This window comes from Bicyclus anynana, chromosome 15 (genome assembly GCF_947172395.1).
Source record: "Bicyclus anynana chromosome 15, ilBicAnyn1.1, whole genome shotgun sequence".
Taxonomy (NCBI): Eukaryota; Metazoa; Arthropoda; class Insecta; order Lepidoptera; family Nymphalidae; genus Bicyclus; species Bicyclus anynana.
Window position 1 is genome coordinate 9129764 of NC_069097.1, and position 21899 is coordinate 9151662.

General features: G+C 34.7%; 4 protein-coding genes across 9 annotated transcripts in view; 2 read left to right on the top strand and 2 right to left on the bottom strand.

Annotated features, from left to right (window-relative positions):
* Positions 1–4023: 4023 nt before the first annotated feature.
* LOC112051942 (protein TSSC4) lies at positions 4024–4895 on the top strand. The gene has a single exon (XM_024090796.2). It carries the CDS (start codon positions 4212–4214, stop codon positions 4872–4874), a length of 663 nt encoding a protein of 220 aa, XP_023946564.1. The 5' UTR covers positions 4024–4211; the 3' UTR covers positions 4875–4895.
* Positions 4896–5978: 1083 nt separating this feature from the next.
* LOC112051951 (N-alpha-acetyltransferase 10) lies at positions 5979–8535 on the bottom strand. Of its 4 annotated transcripts, none has more exons than XM_024090807.2 (4): positions 8380–8535; positions 7608–7942; positions 6936–7084; positions 5979–6245 (listed from the first exon to the last, which is right to left on the bottom strand). In XM_024090807.2, the coding sequence occupies exons 2-4, from the start codon at positions 7765–7767 to the stop codon at positions 6018–6020; spliced, it is 537 nt and encodes a 178-aa protein (XP_023946575.1). In that variant the 5' UTR covers positions 7768–7942; positions 8380–8535; the 3' UTR covers positions 5979–6017. The 4 variants fall into 4 exon arrangements, with proteins under 4 accessions (XP_023946575.1, XP_023946583.1, XP_052741742.1 ...); XM_024090815.1 differs by lacking the exon at positions 8380–8535 and adding an exon at positions 8171–8320; XM_052885782.1 differs by lacking the exon at positions 8380–8535 and adding an exon at positions 8042–8237.
* Positions 8536–9624: 1089 nt separating this feature from the next.
* LOC112051971 (myb/SANT-like DNA-binding domain-containing protein 4) lies at positions 9625–18617 on the top strand. The gene is made up of 10 exons (XM_024090845.2): positions 9625–9918; positions 10079–10172; positions 10600–10970; positions 11804–11875; positions 13501–13537; positions 14316–14460; positions 15692–15859; positions 16541–16715; positions 16897–16994; positions 17155–18617. The coding sequence occupies exons 2-10, from the start codon at positions 10132–10134 to the stop codon at positions 17389–17391; spliced, it is 1344 nt and encodes a 447-aa protein (XP_023946613.1). The 5' UTR covers positions 9625–9918; positions 10079–10131; the 3' UTR covers positions 17392–18617.
* Positions 18618–18845: 228 nt separating this feature from the next.
* The window catches only part of LOC112051979 (breast cancer anti-estrogen resistance protein 1), a 128430-nt gene continuing 125376 nt past the window's right edge, over positions 18846–21899 (bottom strand). For all 3 annotated transcript variants that reach the window (XM_024090874.2, XM_024090882.2, XM_024090857.2), the window contains exon 9: positions 18846–21673. In XM_024090874.2, coding sequence (XP_023946642.1) covers positions 21349–21673 — 325 coding nt within the window. In that variant the 3' untranslated portion in view covers positions 18846–21348. The remainder of the gene's footprint in view (positions 21674–21899) is intronic.

The following is a 21899-nucleotide window of genomic DNA, read 5'->3' on the forward strand; positions in this document are numbered from 1 at the left end:
GCTTCTGATCACGAAGATGTATGTTCTATTCCTGTGTAGGACTATAAGTTACTGGGCTATAAGTTTCTCAGTACCTACATTAAGCAGTCCCTTTCCAAAAAAAAGTTTTAAATGTATATTTAAATTCCCCTCCAACTAGTCGAAAAAGGATGTGTTATGAGTGGGTACGACAATAATCTAGTGGACGGGGATCGAACCCCTCGGTAATAAGTCCGATCCCTTTACAATTGAGATATTAAGACTTCAAAACATTTATTTTGATTTTAAAAATCCTGTGGGAACCATGGATCCTACAGGGATAAACAGTAGCCTATGTTTTGCTCCAAGGTTCACATTTTCTCTATAACAACATTTATCAAATTTGGTTCAGTGGTTTAACGGTGAAAAGATTGGTAAAGGCAACGTATATCATCATCATTATCAACCCATATTCGGCTCACTGCTGAGCTCGAATCTCCTCTCAGTAAGGCCAATAGTCCACCACGCTGGCCCAATGCGGAATGGCAGACTTCACACACGCAGAGAATTAAGAAAATTTTCTGGTATGCAGGTTACCTCACGATGTTTTCCTTCACCGTTTGAGACACGTGATATTTAATTTCTTAAAATGCACACAACTGAAAATTTGGAAGTGCATGCCCGGGCCGGATTCGAACCCACGCCCTCCGTAATCGGAGGTAGAGGTCATTCCACTGGGCTATCACGGCTTTCATTAACATATAAGATTACTAATATTTTAGTAAAATAAACACAAGGATAGTTAAAGGGCATAGGTACCTACTCGGGTTAGATACCTACTTCGTACCCAAGCATTGATTTTTCATTGTTGGAGTCTATAGTCCACAACTTTAGGCTTTTTACACAACAATATCACTACTCAAAAAGGTTCTTTTAGGCGACACTTTTCGTTTCGATTCACATACATTTTATTTTTAATAATAAGCTTTACGGCTCTGGGTTCTAGCCCTTTTGAGCCCGGATTCACATACAATTAATTAATTATCTTGGACTAATTATAGAAGGACCTGCCTCGCAAGACGTTACCTCTCTGTCAATCAATCAACGATCTAATGCGTGTATACTTATATCGTATCGATGTTTCATTGTTGTAATCGTTTTCGTCGACTGAAAAAACTCCCTAATCATTCCGGTTTGTGTAGTAAGTAGTTCAATGGCATGAAAAATGGTCAACAACTTCTAATTTACTAAAAGATGACGTGACGTTCGATTTCAGTTTCACCTGATGGTAAGCGATGATGCAATCTAAGATTTTTTTTTTATTGTTTACAAGTTAGCCCTTGACTACAATCTCACCTGATGGTAAGTGATGATGTAGTCTTAGATGAAAGCGGGCTAACTTGTAAGGAGGAGGATGAAAATCCACACCCCTTTCGGTTACGGCATCGTACCGGAACGCTAAATCGCTCGGCGGTACGTCTTTGCCGGTAGGGTGGTAACTAGCCACGGCCGTAGCCTTCCACCAGCCAAACCTGGTCCAATTAAGAAAACCTCAATCAGCCCAGTCGGGAATCCAACCCAGGACCTCCTTCTTGTAAATCCACCGCGCATACCATTGCGCCACGGAGGTCATCAAAAACATAATTATAATAAATAATAAATTTGTAATAAAAACAATATCTAAAAGAAAAATAGATACTATTCTTCTAACGAACAAACAAACAGCAAAACATCGATCCATTAATTTAATATTCTGTGTACAGATTATATTATTCTTGTTAAATATTTTATTATTTATTTTTGTTAAATATTATCGATGACTGAGTTTACCTCGTACCCTTCAAAAAACGACTGACAATTTTGTTGCTGCATTTGGGTGCGATCCATTTCCATTTCTAATTCCTCTACGTTAAATATATAGAGTTTGCACAAAAACAATACAAACGACATAAAAAGAACCCAAGCAGACATGAGTCACAAACCATTATGAAAAATAAAGATAATGAGTTTTATGGGTATTAAATGTGCATTTATAAAATTAAATTATAACTTTAATTATTTTATATATGTCGTATTTTCATATCAAAAGAAGAAAGAAGTTGTAATTAAAACGATGATTTCTTTTATTTTAATGTGAATTTAACCTTTCATTTATTGCAGAATTACCATATACTATGATAATTTTTTTGATTTTGTATTAATAAGTGAAAGAAGATTCGACATTTGACAGTTCACACTTCACAGCACAGAACACTACTTTATTTGCTGTCTATGACTAATACTCCTACTTATATATCAGTATGTTATGTTTTTCGCGCGTATCTTGTATGTATGTATGTAATATTCTTTATTACCTCATATCTTCCAAACCGTTGAACGGATTTACGTAATTCAGGTTTATGAAGTGTAGTTATAAAACACCTAAAATAGACTAAAAGAAATATATTGATTATAAAAATCGGACAAGTGCGAGTCGGATTCGGCCACCGAGGGTTGCGTAGATTTTTTGAATATTTACTTAATTTCGGTTGGACTTAGGTATACATTATCGTACTTTGTAACAAACGTAACCAATAAATCCGAAATTCACCATCTATCGTAACTAAAAAGTGTGAAATAAATAAATTAATTAAACAAATATAAAAACCCGGCATAAATGATATAAAAATTGATCAAACTAAAGTCGGGACCTAATAAAAAATGTAGACGAAATTCTATTCAATATAATAGGTCCCGACTGTTTTCTAATTGTTTTCTACACTTCTGGACTGAGCTTTTTTTTTCTTTTCAGTTTTTTTATCATTTATGCAGTCGGGTTTTTTATCAGTTTAATTAATTAATTTTATTTAGTTTAGTACGAAAATTAGTGAACCGGAGCCTGGTACTAGCCGGAGCAGTTATTCCGCGTTGCTATTGTTTCCGTCACCAAAAAAGAAACGTACGAATCAATCACCCTTATCGTCCTCCGAGAAAACCGTTTTGATTAATGTGTTTAAATATGTCGAGGAAACCTTATGCTTGCTTCTACATAATAAAGAAACAAAACTATAAGAGTTCTTTATTGCCTACGGAACCCTTAATATAAGTGAAGCATTATCTGTTTCATAAATAACAGGATATATTTTTTTAATTCTATATAGGAATATAGAATTAAAAAAATATTTGTTTATCACAGGAAGTTTTATTTCATGTTAATATTCGTAAATAATGATAAAATGTTGAGCACCCCTGAGTCAGCTGTTTTTGTTTGTTTACATAGTTTAAAATACCTACTCAATTTGACTATAGACTAGCTTCGAATGGGGGAAGTTGAAATTACGACGGCGGGATGTCTGGAAGGAAATAAAACTAAAATACATTGTGAGTACCTACCTAGTAGATTAATATTTATATATGTACCTACATAACTTTTTATCTACCTATTTACAGGAGTCTCATTTTTAAGGTTCCTTAACCAAATGGCGATAAAAAAAATACCTTATAGATTCGTCATGTCTGTCTGTCTGTCTGTCTGTCTGTCTGTCCGTCCGTATGTCACAGCCACTTTTTTCGAAACTATAAGAGCTATATATACTGTTCCGTGAACCGCATCAAGATTTTCATACAAAAATGGAAAAAAAAAATTATGGGGGTCCATACATAAAACTCGAATTTTTTTTCTTCAATCCCGAAATCCGTATGAGGTATCTATGGATAGGTCTTCAAAAATGATATTGAAGTAAGTAGTTTATTTTTTAAGTGCTTGCTAACGTTTGAGGTGTATCGTTGAGAGCCTTTTTCGAACAAAATTAATAACATCACTATCGACCACGACCAAAACGACTGTGGTTAACATGAGAAAAGGCTGCAGAAGGACACTATACGTGTCCATAAAACTTTATGACTTTGGAAAATTCAAAAAGACTACAATATTCAAAACAAACAACAACTAAAAAGGAATAAAAAAATCCATGTCCATGTTGACAGTGACAAATGATAGATTTACAGACGTGGCTGTACGGTGTAATAAGTTTGCCTTTTCCCTACGGGAAAGAATAAAGAAAAAAATGATAGATTTACTGACAGTGACAGTGACACTGAGTGTCAAGTGTCAACTACTAAACTAAGGCAAGGCAAGGTAAACGAAAATTGAATAAAAAATTGTATTTATTTTATTTTGTTTTCAATAAAGAAATCCTAAACTGATTAAAAATATGGTGTGTAGAGTTTAATCATCATTTTATATTTAACTATTGAATAGTAAACCAAACAGAATGTCATCATTTCATGATCGGCAGAAGAATTTATTTAATCACCTAAAAGATGCAGAAGAACAATGCAGTTTTTCCAAGTCCAACAATGTTACTGAGCAGCCTAATTATGGTGTTATCGACAGAAGGACCTATAAAAAACTTAAGCGTGAAATGAAACAGTTCCGCGGCAGAGAGAGTATCTTCAAACGGCCAGATGCGAACCTTCGAGAGTGCTTTCAGGCAAGAACGGCACCTGATTTTTTGAAGAACCCACAGAAGTGGCAATACTATTCACTATCGGATGTTACAGCAGAACAAATGTCTGATAAAACAAATATGGAAACTGCTTTGGCATTTATGCGTGAAATGGAAGATAGGGAATCTAAAACAGAACAGGACATGGAAGCTATTGATGAAACAGGCTCAGTTTTCAAAAAACCAACATTCAATATGTCAAAAATGATTAAAAAGTTACCTGAAGAGCAGAAAAAGCCTGTATTTAGGAATAACAAAATTATCATGCCGGAGTATGTGGTTGGAATGAGTAAGAAAAAAACAAATAAGCCCAACATTAAGAATAGAAAAACAAATAACGAAGGGGAAACTAAAAAAGAATTGAAACTGAATCATTTATTTGAGGACAGTGATGATGATGAAACTGAAATAAGTAATGATTGTACATAATAAACTGAATCTTATAAGTTTCTTTTATTGTTAACTAATTTAGGTTTAATGAATTATTTTTATTATCTTATTATACAGAGTATTTCCTACAATCACTAAAATTATAAAACTATACTCTGAGGCACAATTTTTTACCCTCTTTAATATGATACGAGTATATTAAATTGGGGATATGAGTATATTAAATTGGGATAATTGTGCCTCGGAGTAAATTTTATCAGCGGTATATACCTACCTTTCGTAAAGGTGCACAAGTGAAGTGGAAGTTGAGCAAAAGTTTTTATGTGATTAATTCAATTTTCTCGGTAGACTATAAAAGTTTTGGTAAGGTTGCCTTTGCCTTACTGAAACATGAAATTACTTGGCTAGGACGGACTGATAAACAACAAATGAAAAATATACTTGACCAATTTCACATAGGGCAAATTATTTGATAAAAATGATTACTTGAATGTATTGCAAAGCCATATTGAAACAAAAACCATAAGTTCTCAAACAAAATCTCAAAAACAGCTTGATGTAGAAACTTAAAATTTGGCAGATAGGTAGTTCATAGTTAATAAGTAAGTAGACTGCTAAGAAATAGAACAATAAATTGATCCTGTGATTTTATAGGAGAACATTGTTTTTTTATTTGGTAGAATATTAAAACTAGTTAGTGTTTTTCAGATAGCATGGGTATGGTGACAGTCGCCAAGAATTCAGGAAAAAAATTGCTCTTGCTCACGTTTACTTTTAATTAATGTGCTCATGATGGCTGAAATAGATATCAAATCTTAATCAAATTCAATATAAGAGTTACAGACATTCAAAAAATTTTTGGAATGTTTGCTTTCAAAATCAAATATTGCAAGGTAGCAGTTTATTTGAGAACACTTTTCCTACTAATATAATTCATAAATTGATTGTTTCAAGTATGTTTATAGTTTACCAATTTTAGTAGTTGGGAGTCATTAATTACATTCCTCCCATGTAGCACAGCAAAAAATCAAAATTATTATTAAAATGTAACTCATAGTTAATGGTTAGAAGGACAGCAGATCTAGTAAAAAGCTTCAATCTATGACTGACTGGCCACTATAGCTCATAAATAAAACAACATAATAATTATTGCATGTATATCTATTTATTGCCATATATGCTTTAACACTGTGATACAATAGCAGATTCAGACTTTATTTCCAAGTTGTCAGCTGGTGTTTCAGTTTTGTTGTCAGCAAAAGCGCTCAGGTCCCTCATCATAGAATAGGCATCTTCACCATCTGCATAGTATTTGGGTTCAATTTCCAAGATCTTGAAGCCAAGTGAGTTTGTGTAAAGATTCAGTGCAGCTCTGTTGCTTTTTCTCACATGCAGTGACACATATTTGGCCTGAAATATAATTAAAATTAAATAATTTAATTATTATTTATTATGCTACTATGATTTCACTGCCAAAGAACCTGTTTCTATAAGTAAATATTTTGGAATAAGTGATGTAGAAAATTATATCATAACATTACAATGTCATGCTTAATATTTCTCCTCAGGAAGACAGATTTTCTTTTGGATGTAGTAATAATTTGATAACTCACATACTCTTTGTACCAAAGAAAAAATAGCTCAGCAGACACATTATCATCATCATTATCAACCCATATTCAGCTCACTGCTGAGCTAGCCTCCTCCTATAGTAAGAGGGGTTAGACCAAATAGTCTACCATGCAGGCCCAATGTGGATTGGCAGACTTCACACATGCAGATAATTAAGAAAATTCTCAGATATACAAGTTTTGTAACAAGTGATATTTAATTTTAAATGCACATAACTGAAATGTTGTGAGGTACGTGCCCCAGACCATATTCAAATCTACACCATCCAGAATCAGAGGTAGAGGTAATCCACTGGGCTATCATGGCTCTTACAGTTAGCAGCCTTTAACAGCCATCATTATGGCTTGACATGTTTATTTGAATGATTCTCAAGAGGCAGTTATAACTCCATACTCGATGAACCAACAATATGAAGCCACTAAATAAATAAGAAATCAATTTGTATATTCAAATTGTTAAAGTACCTACCTGAAAACACTCCACCATGGCTAAAGAAGCTTGATTCATAAGCTTTTGAGCTAATCCAAGTCGCCTATGGGATCTCTTGACTGCCAGAGAAGTAATGTGTCCATGGCGATTGTCTTCACCATCCTCTTCCATCTTTGCAAGAACATAGCCTGCAATACATAGATAGGTATTGTGTAATTAAAACTTATTGAATTTAAATGCACTACAAAAACAAACATGGCACTTTATCATTTCTGTTCTTATCCAAAATGTCACAGGCTCGCAGACTGAGTTGCACCACTGCTTGAAGGTATTAACATTCTGCTTCTATCATAATACTAAAACAATACACAAAACCTTAAAACAGCCTCTTTAATTTTTGCAATCTGATGGAATGATATTGCCAACTTGGCAAATATACTCAGAGGCTCAATTATCTGCACACTTTAATATACCCGAGGCAAGTATATTAAAGTGGACAGATAGTTGTGCCTCTGAGTATACTTTCTACAGTTTTAAGAGCAATTGGCTTTACTCATTACAAAGGTTTCATTTCAATATAGTAATAAAAATTACTATTTAATATAACATAAAACACTTAGCATGTCCTCTCTAAGACTTATGTTTTGTAGTGAGCTGATGGTGGGTTAATAAATAATATTATAACATAGTAATAAAGAGATGAGCATTTACCTACTATGTGACCTTTTTCATCCTCCGCCACATAACTGAGTTGGGGCCATGACAAGCCATGATAGAAGTAATATTTCATCTGATAGTTTTCTGGTAAGCATAACAAGTTGCAGTGTTGCATGTTCATGAGGTCACTAGGGCGTGCGCAGCGAATATTCATTTTGATATGTCTATTCGACTTTGTGTTGAAATATACAATGAGTATTATTCCCTTCTGGTTTTCCTTTGTTTAGGCTGCCGTGTCTCTGATGCTGGTGGCGTATCTGACATGCCCCCAAGAAGCTCTCTGACAAAACGAAACTTTGACAGACAACACTTCCATACGACGTACCAGCCTAAAACAAAGACAAAAGTCACAATAAATAACACTCTAGGCTTTTCAGTAGCGTAATTACTTTCGCAAAACCACAACAAGCACCACATGGACTACTTACAAAACAGTACAAATAATAAAACTAAAAATACACTACATACAAAGGTTATAATAGCCAAAATCACTTCTTTCATAGTAACTAAGTATTAAACTGTAAAATGAACACTAGATTATTGCGGAATGCATTTACCCAAAATATTAATTTATCACATTACTGTATGAATGTTCATGCAACTTAGACTAGATTTAACTACTAGAAAAATTACATCGAAAAATTGCATTAAAATGCGTGTTACACGAAATCAATGAATTCCGCCATTTTGGACTTTTCAGTTTTCATTCGATGCATTTCAAAGTTTTAATTAATAATACATGTACCGAATACAGGCAAGAACATACGTTTTATAGGGTCAGATTAGCACGTTTAACATCTATATGGTTTTTAATCAAAATAAAATTGTAATTAGTACTTTTATTCTAATTTAATGTAACCAAAATAGATTATTCCGATAAATAACCTAAAAAACAAACGTCAAATGTCAATGTCATTGTCAAATTTAAAATGACATTGACTGACGTTAGTATGGCTCTATGAAGCCCGGTCGTTGGAAAAAAAATCACGTTACAGAGTACAAATCTAAAGTTTCATTAAGTGAAACAAGTATTCAAAATAATTACCGAGTATAAAATAGGTAAACGCTTAAGTAATTTTTAGCACTTGGAGCACACCAAACTGTACTGAAGGTTATTTATATTTTGGGACAAAAATCAACAGAACAAAAACTTCAAAAACCGTATTTGGGCTAACACTATACGGCGTTATTGCCAGGAGATAACTTAAAGAAACTAGTGAGCACTGGCAAAGTGGAAGGAAACGCATTGGGCTACGTCCTCGAGGTCTCGAGCCCAGTAGCCCAATGCGTTGGTCAGACCAAATCCGCGCCACTCTCAACACCAAGATTCACGAGGCAATGCAAATACGATGCGCATTATTTCTTATTTTTCAATCTCATTAATCAATCTGCTTCGTCTGCTTTCAACGTTCGTCTGTATCGTGAATCGAATTTTTCAATATAGTGTCCCAACGACGGTTTCAGTAATTCAGTTTCGGTTCCGTCCAAGGTTCGGCAAAATAACGGATTGCGGCTTAGTATTAGTTTCGGCTAAAAACTGACTGCAACTACCTACTACTAGCCGAATCCGAAACTGTGGCTGAAGCTAAAATTCGGTTTTGGTTACGGCCTAAAAACTAGTTTGGTCGGACAGTATCAAATAGAAATGTAATATACTCAATTTAAGTATAGCTGTCCCTGCCCCACCCCTAAATACAATCCTAGCTACGCCCATGATTGCAAGTCGCGAAAAGCCGAGCCACATGGCGTTGACGCGATATTGTTAGGAAACAAGCTTGTGTTAGGGGTCACGACTCTCAGTAATGAGGAATACGACGCAAAAAGGAGAAGATATATAATGTAAGCTATCACAGCATTTTATAGTATGTCGTACTAATTACGGGACACTCTTTTTTTTAAGTTGCCACCACGAACGTCAAAATATGGTGGTCTATCTCAGTGTAACTGTCAAATGGACTTGTATCCAAGGCCGTAAAATAAATTTAAAAAAAAAACTGTCAAATGTCAATTTCATTTCAGTCGTTTCGTTTGTGTAATTTAATTTTGTTTTTTTCTTTTAAATTGTAAATGTAAATTGTAATGTAATTTTGTATTATTGTAATTTAATTTGACCGTTGTCTTGTCGACAACTAATATATAATATATCTTGTCGACTTATTTGTGTTCAGTCAGCCCAGCTCGAGCTCATTTTCTGTGCCGAATAATAAACTCGGCATACAATTTTAAATACAAATTAATAATTAAAAAATATTTTTGAAACATAATTTTTTATAGTAAAAATTATAACTACAAATTAAAGAGACAGGTACGTGTTTAAATGTAAACAAGGACTGTTTGTGCCTCTTTAGAACGTAAAGGGGCTTATTATCCTATTATAAGTTCAAATACTTGTTTCCAAAAAGTATAAAATCACTATAACTTGTTTCTTACATGAAAATGTTTAGTATCTGATATTTGTTTTCCAGGTTTTTCCAAAGTATACACAATTACAATTCCTAGAATCAATTAAGATATTATAATGGACGAAGATGATCATGAAGATAGATCTGGAGTTGCTCAGTAAGTTATTTTTTTGGGTTTATTTGTATAGCAGTTACAATTTGTGAGAGAGTTCGGGTATCTCATTCCCGGCGATTTATATACACTTCCTCCTGTTTTCCTGGTTTGATCATTCATGGATCTTAGCCGGTCCAGTAGCTGTAGAGAGTGATTTTAAATGACAGAAATGTTGGTGTTGTGACAGTTGTCTTGCTGTTCTGTGGTACAAAGGAGAAGGAGTAACTAGATCACGGGACACAGTAGACCTGAGGGATCCTCCAAGACATTGACATGCTCAACAGTAGTCTACATTGCCCTCTTTCATATTAAATTTCACTATAATTAATTAATGTCTTGTGAATTGGTGACTTATTTGAAATCCCAAAAAAAATATTCAATTTCTAAAATAGTATTTATTTAATACATGTGTTTTCTTTGTCTGAAACAGCCACAGAAGCCGGAACTTCAAAGACAATGAAATAAAATTTTTAGTAAATCAAGTTTCCAAATATAAACACATACTTTTAAATAAATGTACAAACACATCCATCAACAAAGCTAAAGATGCAGCATGGGAAAATATATGCAAAGAAATGAATAATCAAGGCTTTGAAATAAAGAGAACTGTTGACAATTTAAAAACAAAATGGTTGAATCTTAAAAGAGAGGCTAAAAAAGTGTCCAAAAACTTAATAGATGATACAATCAATAGTGATATAAATAATGTGTTAGCACAAGTTGTAATGATGGTAAATGAAAATGAAACAAACACAAGTACAGAGGTTTCTCAAGAAGACAAATATCCTCTAAAATTAGAAGGTATAAAATAATTTAATTTAACTATGTATACCTAAGGAGCCGTGATAGCACAGTGGATATGACCTCTGCCTACGATTCAGGAGGGTGTGCGTTCGAATCCGATATGGGGCATGCACCTTCAACTTTTCAGTTGTGTGCTTTTTATAAATTAAATATCACATGTCTCAAACAGTTTTTTTTTTTGTTCTAATTTTATCTGCAATCAGTTTTGCAACTATAATCAGATGTGTCTCAAATAGTGAAGGTAAACATTGTGAGGAAACCTGCATACTGGAGAATTTTTTTAATTCTCTGCATGTGTGAAGTCTGCCAAACCGCATTGGGCCAGATTGGTGGACTATTGGCCTAACCTCACTCATTCTCTGAGGAGACTCGAGCTCAGCAGTGAGCCGAATATCGGTTGATAACGAACAAATTTATACTTTGTCCTTCCAGTGAAAGTCCTATTAAAATTGGTTCAACCATTCCAAAGATTAGCCCAGACAAACAGAAAGTCAGACAGACAAAAATTTTAAAAAAGCTTATTTGTATTTTTGGTATTATGTAAATAAGCCCTTGAAAAAACACATTTATCTTGAAATCACAGATAGACACTTCTTTTCTATTTATATGTATTGATTATGTTTATAATTGTATTATTTGGTCTGAGTCAGTTGTGGGCTCTTCTCTGGCCAAGGTTCTTCGGAACCCTTATGACTTTAATTTTAAGTTTTTGACCTATTATTATCACCATTATCTAATAATATTATTACCTGACGTTACAAAAGTGCTTGTAAACTAAGCCTAATTGAAACAAATGAACTTGACTTTGACTTTGAATTTGTTGTTTACAGATTTATTAGAAGAAAATGACAATGATACATCAAAACATTGGGATAGGAGTGATCAATCAGATGAATCTAATGGTAAGTTATAACTAATTATAAGCATTTAATTTTAATATTTTTTATTCTTAAGTACAAAATAAGGCTCCTTATTGTCATAGTTTCTTGCGATTACATAAAGTACGACTAATAATTCCAGTCAGTAAAATGAGTGACAAGTGCAACTGTCACTGAAATGGCACTTGTCATTTTACTGACTGGAATTAATCCTCCCAGCTAAATGCATAATGGCGAATCTCAGACTAAATACATAAGGACTAGTATTGCGCCCAAATTCACGAACAAAATTTTCTGCCATTTTCTAAGGAAAACTAGCTTAGATTTCATACATATTTTATACTAAAGTAGCAGTTTTTGTTCGTTTTTTACACCATATAACTACACAAAAAGGTATTTTTACGGAGGTTTTTAACCGACGGACACGATTGTAAACTACGAAACATCGATTCTTTAGAGACAGTGTTTATAATCGCATAAGATTGTTGATCATATACGTTGACAGAAAAATAATGTCTTGCGAGGCAGGTAATCTAATTAGTCTGAGCGGCGAATAGACTAATTTCCACTTCTGATAACGGCAGAGCCGTTTCCTCATAAGACTACAAGCCCTTGAACAAAAATTACATGTGAAATTAACCAACATGAATAACGCTTATAATTAACGCGTCACCTGTACCGCTCAGAAATGACGGCATAGTGCTCAGAGTTATTTTCTGATATAGTAACAGCCTTCTAAGCGTTATTCGCGTTGGTTCATTTCACAGGTAATTTTTGTTCAAGGGCTTGTAGTCTATCAGAGTAGGTTCTAAGCTTTACGTGTCAAGGATGGCAGATACACAAAGTAAACTATCGATCATTATTACGGAACGGCCGTTCAACTTACTAATACAGTTCTACCCTCTAACTACAATATTGGTCAAGTACAGCTTTGATACTATCAGATGTAAACCAGAATTAACTATCATAGGACAGGTAGTCAAGCACGAGCGGATTACGGGCTGGCAACCGCCAGTGGCAGGGTTAAAGTATTCTTTTACAACATGTAAATGCTCCCCTTTTCCGCTCCCAGCTAAGTAACTAACAAAGCAATGGTGGGCCTATATCGATAACTCACCCACTAAACTTCTCACTATCACTATTTAACAAATGGAAGATGATTATCCATTCCGAGATCGCGATTCCAACTGAACTGCTCAACTAGCAGACTACAGTGGGGGCAGGGTGCCACTCTGTCAAACGTACCGCCTACACGTGATGCTATTGGACAAGAGTCACGTGATCAACCTTTTACAGTCCTATTTATTTAAACAGTAAATAATTAAATCCCAATTAGGTACATGACAACCTGATTCTAATATTATCACAATAATTACCGTAGATTTTGCTAACCAATCAAATAACTCACTTGCCGACATGCATGATTCTTTACAAAAATTTTAGTTTGGAAACCAAATATTATCTTTACAGCATAAATGTTCTGCTCCAAGGTCAGATGCCATTTATCATAATATCAAAATTCATTATGATAGGTTCAGCCGTTTAGCCATGAAAATTAATAGACAGACAGACTTACTTTCACTTTTATAATATAAGTATAGAATATAGATGTGTCTATATTACAAACTACTCTTTTATTTTTGTAACAGATGATGCAACATCATGTACAGAAGACGACAGCAAAAGGTAAGTCTATTTTATTGTACTTATTATGAATTAGCGGATATCTGCGACTCTGTCGGTAAATAAATACGTTTTTATAATAAGTTCAAAGTTTTTATTAAATGTAAGCTTCTAATAATTTTGTATTATAGTTTTGTTGATTATATAAACGACTAACCGCGTTTTCACCGGCGTAGTTCCTGTTCCCCTGGGAATACGGGGATAAAACATAGCCTATGACGAATTATTGCAAATAACGTGCTTTCTATTGGTAAAAGAATTAACAAAATCGGTTCGAACAGTGCGTGTTGCCAGTGATGACCTATGGTTCCGAGACTTGGTCGCTAACTATGGACCTCATAAGAAGGCTCAGAGTCACACAGCGGATGATGGAACCAGCTATGTTAGGAGTATCTCTGCGTGATCGAATTAGAACCAAAGTCACCGACATAGCTCAACGAGTTGCGAAGCTGAAGTGGCAATTGGCGGGGCACATAGTTCGAAGACCGATTGACGTTGGGGTCCCAAGTTCTGGAATGGCGACCCCGTAGTAGTAAGCGCAGTGTTGGCGACACCCCACCAGGTGGACTGACGACATCAAGCGAGTCGCAGGGATTCGCTGGATGCAGGTGGCTCAGTATCGTGATGTTTGAAGTCCCTACAAAAGGCCTATGTCCTGCAGTGAACATCCATCGGCTGATATGATGATGATGAATACCACTAACTTAACCTCTTTAAAATATTAGTATTTAAATATAATCTATAAATACATATACTTACAGATATTTTGATTTTTTTTCAGACGCAAAAGATCCATGAATTTTACACCTTCAGAATGCAGCCTTCTCTTGAGGTGCGTCAGAGAAGAAAAAGATAATATTATATTTGGTAAAGGAAGAAGTATCTCAAAAAAAGCTGTGCAAGTTGCTAACGCAGCCTGGCATAGAGTAAGATGTTTGCTTTAAGTTCACATAATTAAAACCTCTTATTTAAACACTAGTAGACGTAACACAGATTTACTTGCTTAGTTCCCGTTCTCATGGGTTATTTTTGGAATTTTGGAATCTACATGTGCTAAAGTCTAAAATGCTAATTTAGTTTTCACAAACCTACACTTCGCGTAACCCGACACGCAGTTGACCTGTTTTATTTAGAAATCCATAAAACAGTAATTAAACCCATATGGATGTATGGAATCCAGTTGTGAGGATCAGCTTGCGACTCCAACATCACCATTATACAAAGAGCGCAAAACTACATACTGAAACAAGTTTCGAATGCGCCGTGGTTTCTACGAATACCAGAAATTCACGAATACTTACAAATGTCAACAATAAAAGCAGAAATAAAATCCACTAACAACAAATACAAAGATAGACTCAGAAATCATCCGAATCATCTGGCTGCCCAGTTAACGATACCACAGGCGATTCGACGTTTGAAAAGACGGCAAATTCTTGATTGAAAGCCACATATGACATTCATATATATGGAGCTTCTCTCGCTGGGGAAAGTTGCTTCTAACCGCCATACCTTCCTACAACTCATAGTCCATCGACTGATCGCACGAGATCAATAGAACAAAAAAAAAAATTAGAAATCCATATTACTTAACAGGCATTTAAATTCTTTTACGAAATACATAATTCCTACAACAGAATATCTAATATATCATCAACACCTATTAGCCTACGTATTACCTATTTAGCTAACCTAAAATATTAAAAATGTTATGTAATTTTAAATAACATATATTGACTTGAAAACACATGAAAACACAATGTATCTCCCAAGTTATATCCCATTATATTTTATATATCTCCCAATGTATCTCCCAAGTTATATCCCATTATATTTATTAGCGGTTGCCAAGTTAATCTATTTTGTTTAAAATATAAAAGAGTTTTAATATTGATATGTTATACCGTGTCTATACAATGCAGGCTTGGATTCTCTAAAATTCAGGCTTCTGGTTTCATCGACAACAAAGTTTTGGGGGGTCGAAAATGGCTTGAACTGCTTTGAGAAAATTACTTGTGTGGTACGGCTTTGGCGTTTTTTGCTCGACATGGCTAGAGCACTACCGTGCCCCCAGAGATTTATATTAGACTAGACTAGACTAGACTGCATGGCCACGTAATTCTCTCATCACAATCTTACCTCTATAATATTTTTTAGATAACAGTGAAATACAACAAGCGGAGTGACTTTAAGAGGAGTACAAAAGTGCTGCGGATGAAATTTGATAATATGAAGAGATTGGTGACACGCAAAAGAAAGATTGCAGAAACACGTAAAAACGTGAAATATAAGAGAAATGTAAAACTGGATGATCAGCCTGTGGCGGTAATTTTATTTATTAATACTAAAAAATAAAAAAAAAATCAGTATCTCAATAACTGACCTAAAGCCATAAATCAGTATCTCATAGACCGACCTTATACTAAAACCATACTTTTATAGTCTGGCAAGTTGATGACACTCCCATAAAATGCGGGCGACGGGGGGAAAGACCGCGCGGGTGTGAAGCCATGCGTGCGCGGAAGTGACGTGCATCAGTCGTTGGTTTTCTTTCGTCACTACACGCCCCCCAGTTCGCGCGGAACATTGGGATTGTTACGAACAAAGTTGCCAAGCTATATGCATAGGATTCGTATTTCGAACCTAAGACCTCGTGATCCAAAACCACATAAGCTAACCACTGGTTCAATGAGACAGTTTTATAGGAAAGATAGTAGAGATTATACCCACCACTTTGCTTCTATGTGGGTTGACTAATATTAAATTAATTAACATCCACTATCAAATGTTTAAGATAATGACTAAGATATTTTTTTTTTGATTACGTAAGAGCCTTTGGCTTCTGTAGAACTGCACCTGTAGTAGGACTTATCAAAATTGGCTAGGCAGGGAGAACAACAACAAAAAGAAAAGCAGCCGGGAATCGATACCAGGACCTTGTAAATCCGAATCAGTATCCTATGCAATGTCCTTTCTATACAATATAAAGTTTTGTGCCGTTTATAGGTAAAATCTGAGCCCAACATAGGTTCAAGCAACATTGTTATGGAGACTGACTCTGCAAATGTAGATGATGATGAGGACAATAATGATGATTATCAGGAGCTGCACGACCCAAGCCTACAAAACGATGTCGACTCCGACCCACTTTGTACAGTTCTCAATGGTGATTCGGGAATAGGTAATATTTCTTACTACTAATATAACTTGTAGAGCTTACTGTGCTGAGGGAAACAAACATCTTTATAGACTACAGAATAATATAAATAAATATTATGATCTATACTTATAATAAATCTGTAGAGGTCAATTCTGTACATGAAATACTATAAATCGATGTCATCATATTTTTTTTATTTCAGAGTCAGTAAGCTATTCGGGGTCGTATAGTCCATTTGACAATAAGGAGGTCGTGAAATTGAAGCTTGAATTACTGAAGTATCAAATGGAAACAGCAAAAGTAAGCATAAATATTGTTATAGAATATTGCATCACAACACGAAATCGGGGGCGGTCTCCTTTAGGAACAACAGTCTGTTGAGTTATGTGCCTCTGATAGTGTGATGTATAAAATATTGATAAAATTGAATGTTTTAAATTACACCTATTAATTTTTTCAGATGGAAAGACAAAGAATAAAAGAAGCGTTAGACGCAGAAATATCAGACAGAGAATCCAAAGCGATAGAAGCATCGCTTCGGTTGCGAGCGGCGAGGCTACAAGCGATTGCTTCAGAGTCGAAGCTTCCTTCAACCCACCCCGCATTGCAGTACAGTGAACGGGAGAAACTAGCTGAACAATATATAAGACAATTTGAACACTATGGCATTAATAAAAGCGAGAATTACATTGATTAATATTCATTAATAATAGAGACAATCCAAAGACATAGAAGCATCGCTTCGGTTGCGAGCGGCGAGGTTGCAAGCGGTTGCTTCAGAGTCGAAACTGCTTTCAACGGACCCTGTTTTGCAGTACAGTGAACAGGAGAAACTAGCTGAACAGTATATACGACAGTTTGAACACTATGGCATTAATAAATGTGAGAGTTATATTGATCCATAACAGTACAGACATTCAAAAGCCATAGAAGCAATGCTTCGGTTACAAGAGGTTGCTTCAGAGTCGACGCTGCCTTCAACGCACCCCGCTTTGCAGTACAGTGAACGGGAGAAACTAGGTGAACAGTATATACGACAGTTAGAACACTATGGCATTAATAAATGTGAGAGTTACATTGATCCATAGTAGTACAGACATTCAAAAGCCATAGAAGCATTGCTTCGGTTACAAGAGGTTGCTTCAGAGTCGACGCTGCCTTCAACGCACCCCGCTTTGTAGTACAGTGAACAGGAGAAACTAGCTGGACTAGTATATACGACAATTTGAACACTATGGCATTAATAAATGTGAGAGTTACATTGATCCATAACAGTACAGACATTCAAAAGCCATAGAAGCAATGCTTCGGTTACAAGAAGTTGTTTCAAAATCGACGCTGCCTTCAATGCACTCCACTTCATAGTACAGTGAACGGGAGAAACTAGCTGAACAGTATATACGATAGTTTGAACATTATGGCATTAATAAATGTGAGAGTTACATTGATCCATAATTGTACAGACATTCAAAAGCTATAGAAGCAATGCTTCGGTTACAAGAGGTTGCTTCAGAGTCGACCCTGCCTTCAATACACCCCACTTCGTAGTACAGTGAACGGGAGAAACTAGCTGAACAGTATATACGACAGTTTGAACACTATGGCATTAATGAATGTGAGTCACATTGATTAATAATAAATTAATGAATAATAATAGCGATCAAATCCACCAAAAGCCATAGAAACATCGCTTCGGTTGCGAGCGGTGATGTTACAAACATTTTTTATAAATGTATTGGTATTTATGATTTACTGAAAATAAGAAATATGTTATACTTCAGTGTTTGAAAAAGGAACTTAATTGGACCTTTATTTAGAGTTGAAAGTTGTTCATGTCAGATCTCTCTGATTCTGATGATTAAATTGTTAATTAATTATATTCTGGTCTGAAATTTTGTACACAATAAATTTATTGATAAAATACTTATTTAATTTGATTTATAAAAAAAAATCCAGCTACGCGCGGGGTGACCTATAGGTTCATAATATAGCTCTCTGTGTGCGTAAAAAATTTAAACAACCAAACATTTTTAAATTATATTTTATACGTTTAGGTACACGATAAAAATAAAAGAAGTTTTTAAATACGAAAATTTTGTATATTTACTTGATTGCGTTTTACAAGATGATTATTAAATTATAATTCAATAATAAAATTATTATTTTTAATAATATGCATTTGTACAATTTTCATCTATACCTAACTAAACTACGACATCTAGGAAATATATTACACATTGCTAATATACAACATGCTTTTTACATTGATATAACGTATCTACGGCAAACTATTGCAATATTTATAAATTACAAATTATTGACACGTACAATCTGTATGCCCTGTCAAGATTGTTCAAAATCATTCAGTCCTAGATAGTTCAATATCTAGAACTGAACGATTTTGAACAATCTTGACGTAAATAAGCCGATTTCAAATTCAAACTAGTGTTATTGCTCGTTTAACCCGGTTGCAGTTAAAATATAGCACTTACTTAACTTGTCAGTTGCATTAAAAAATTAAAACTGTACTTTGGGTTAGGTACATTTGAATCTGAAGAACGGTAACTGAACGTATTATCAAGTTAAAAATGTATTACAGTACCTACTCTTAACGTCCATCTCTGATTAATTAAATGGTTTAGAAAACATTAAAAATAAAAATTCAATTTCGTCATAGATGGTTTAACAAAATGTACTTGTTGTGATTTAAACTCCAAACCTAGTAGAGATAAACAAATGCTAAATCAAGGACATGATAGGTAATCAAATTTGTTGTATAATTGGATATCTATTTAGATTTCAGAATCAATATTTTCAATGGCTATGAGTAGTCTACTGAAAAAAACGGTATTCTGCAATTTTTTTAATTATTTAGAAATTTACTCGCAAATTCGAAATGCCGCAATTAATTAAAAAAATTGATCTATAAAATGGTGCTACAATGTTATGAATTCATAAGATTAAGAATTGATTATTTTTGTTGTAATTAATGATGAAGAATTGTGTAATTTTCACTCCACACAGGCAAAGGTATGCCATTATATAAAAAATTCTAACCATTTACCTCACGTTCTCGATTGGTACAAGATAATGTCTTCAAACAGAGTATATATCTTCTATGCTTTCACCTCACCAGCTAGGAAAAGCTATATTTGTAGCTTAAACCGGCGCGCATATTCTTTTTTACACACTAGCGTAGAAAGTGATTCTAATTTGATTATTCATGGCATTTATTCATTATACTTGTAGTGAGATAACAAGGAGTTTGCTGAGCACGGCCGCAAAATTATTTGCATCCCATGCCATTGAATCCCTTGCTTCGCACAGGATTCTATTTTGAATCTTAGAATCCTTTGCTTTAAATACACGCGGAAAGCAATAATTTTGCAGTCTAGCAAATAACTTGGTCCTTCTTGCTCTTCGACGTTGTTTATCACTTAATAAATATTATTCCTAATTGGAACTTTTAAATACATTCACATAGCAGGTATAGACGATAAGGTTCTAATATACATATTATATATGTAGTGAGATGAATCTTAAGATCCACTGGTAGGTAAAATTATAAGAATTGAGCCAAAATGTTAATAAAATCAGTCATGACCATCTCAAATTAAGTTAACATTAATTGTCACATATTTTAGCAAAAATAAGCACAAAGTGATACGTTTAGTACTACAACTGTTCAAGGAACATTCGATTCGCAGCGACCAAGTTCTCTAATCGTAACTTCATGGCAGCATCACAACATTTCAAAGTTAATAATGGTAGGTAAAATGGTTATTATAGAAAAATTACACGATCTAACGAATTTAGAGACTAACAGTAGATCTCCAAGTGATATTTACAAGCATATTTTGTAACGTTTACACATTTATTTAATCGAATTAATTTACGACGTTTACGCAATAAATTCATACGCTACATTTTATAATACTTGTTAAAATTGAAACATTGTATAAAACTGGACGGATAACTCAACTCACTACCGCAAATGAGCATCCAGCAATTTAAAACTTGCGTATATAAATTCAAAAACCTTTCCAAATTAAACTATCGGCAGCCTTCGTTTTATTGTAAGTAATTAGTATAATATAAAATGTTAATATTAATAGAAACTTTATTTAGTGTATTCGTTCTGTTGGCAGTCTACGTTGATTTATGATGTGCGTATAATAATAGGTCTTTGGTAAATGTGTTTTTATTATGGAGGTGTACCAGCCTCCCATCCGATTGGTCATACAACTTATTCAGTGTCCAGCACGTTTTCACAAAATAATATTCAAACCAGTATACACAACATTAAAATCTATACATCACTCTTCCGTCACTTTAAGTACACGATCAGTAAAATTAGTTCCAGCCAATTTAGCAGCAACAAACCAACACGATAAGTAACGTTACCATAAACATTCAAGAGTCTACATAAACTCTTCATCCACAATCTAACGTCTGCCAAGCCAAAAGGAACATTTACGCATTATCCTATATATTAGTTCTTGACAATGCAGCTCCTTGCTTGAACAATCTCTTAGGGCCATCGTTCTAGAAGTTTACTTGTGCATTTATCGCTTGATGACAATACTTCTTTATCAGCTACTTCGCTCATCAGATAACTATCACAGCTTTGAATTCAGCTATCAGTCGGTATAGCTTATAGTACTGGAAGCGACGGCGTGCCAATTGTGAGTGGAGCTATGGGTGTCAGCGGAGTTAGAGGAGTTGTAGTCGATGAAGGAGGAACGGTCGTGCCCGGGGTAGAGTCCTGAGGAGGTTCCGCAGCTCGTATTAAAGCTCTGCGTAGTTCTTGTGCTCTTGACGCGAGTGTTCGCGCAGATTCAGCCATTTCCGCGACAGCGCTCGCGCAAGGAAACTGTAGTGCCGCCGCTTTCGTCTTTGCAACGGTTGCAGCTAGCGCATCTGATAACGCATCGGAACAGCGAAGTATCTTCGCTTTGAGGCCGGCGTGTTGTGCACTCCTGTAAATGAAATACTCTTTAGAACTAATAAGACAAGAAACGATGGATACTAAGATTGTGATCTATTTGACTGAAGAGCCAGATCTCTCTTAAAGCAGAAATGGTTCTATGCGTCAGTATGATTTGGTGCGGTGATAATGGTAATGGTTAGGTTTGTTACTATCTCTTTCAGATGTTAATAATTATGTCCGGATCGGCATCCTAATTTTAGGATGCTTTTTTTCCT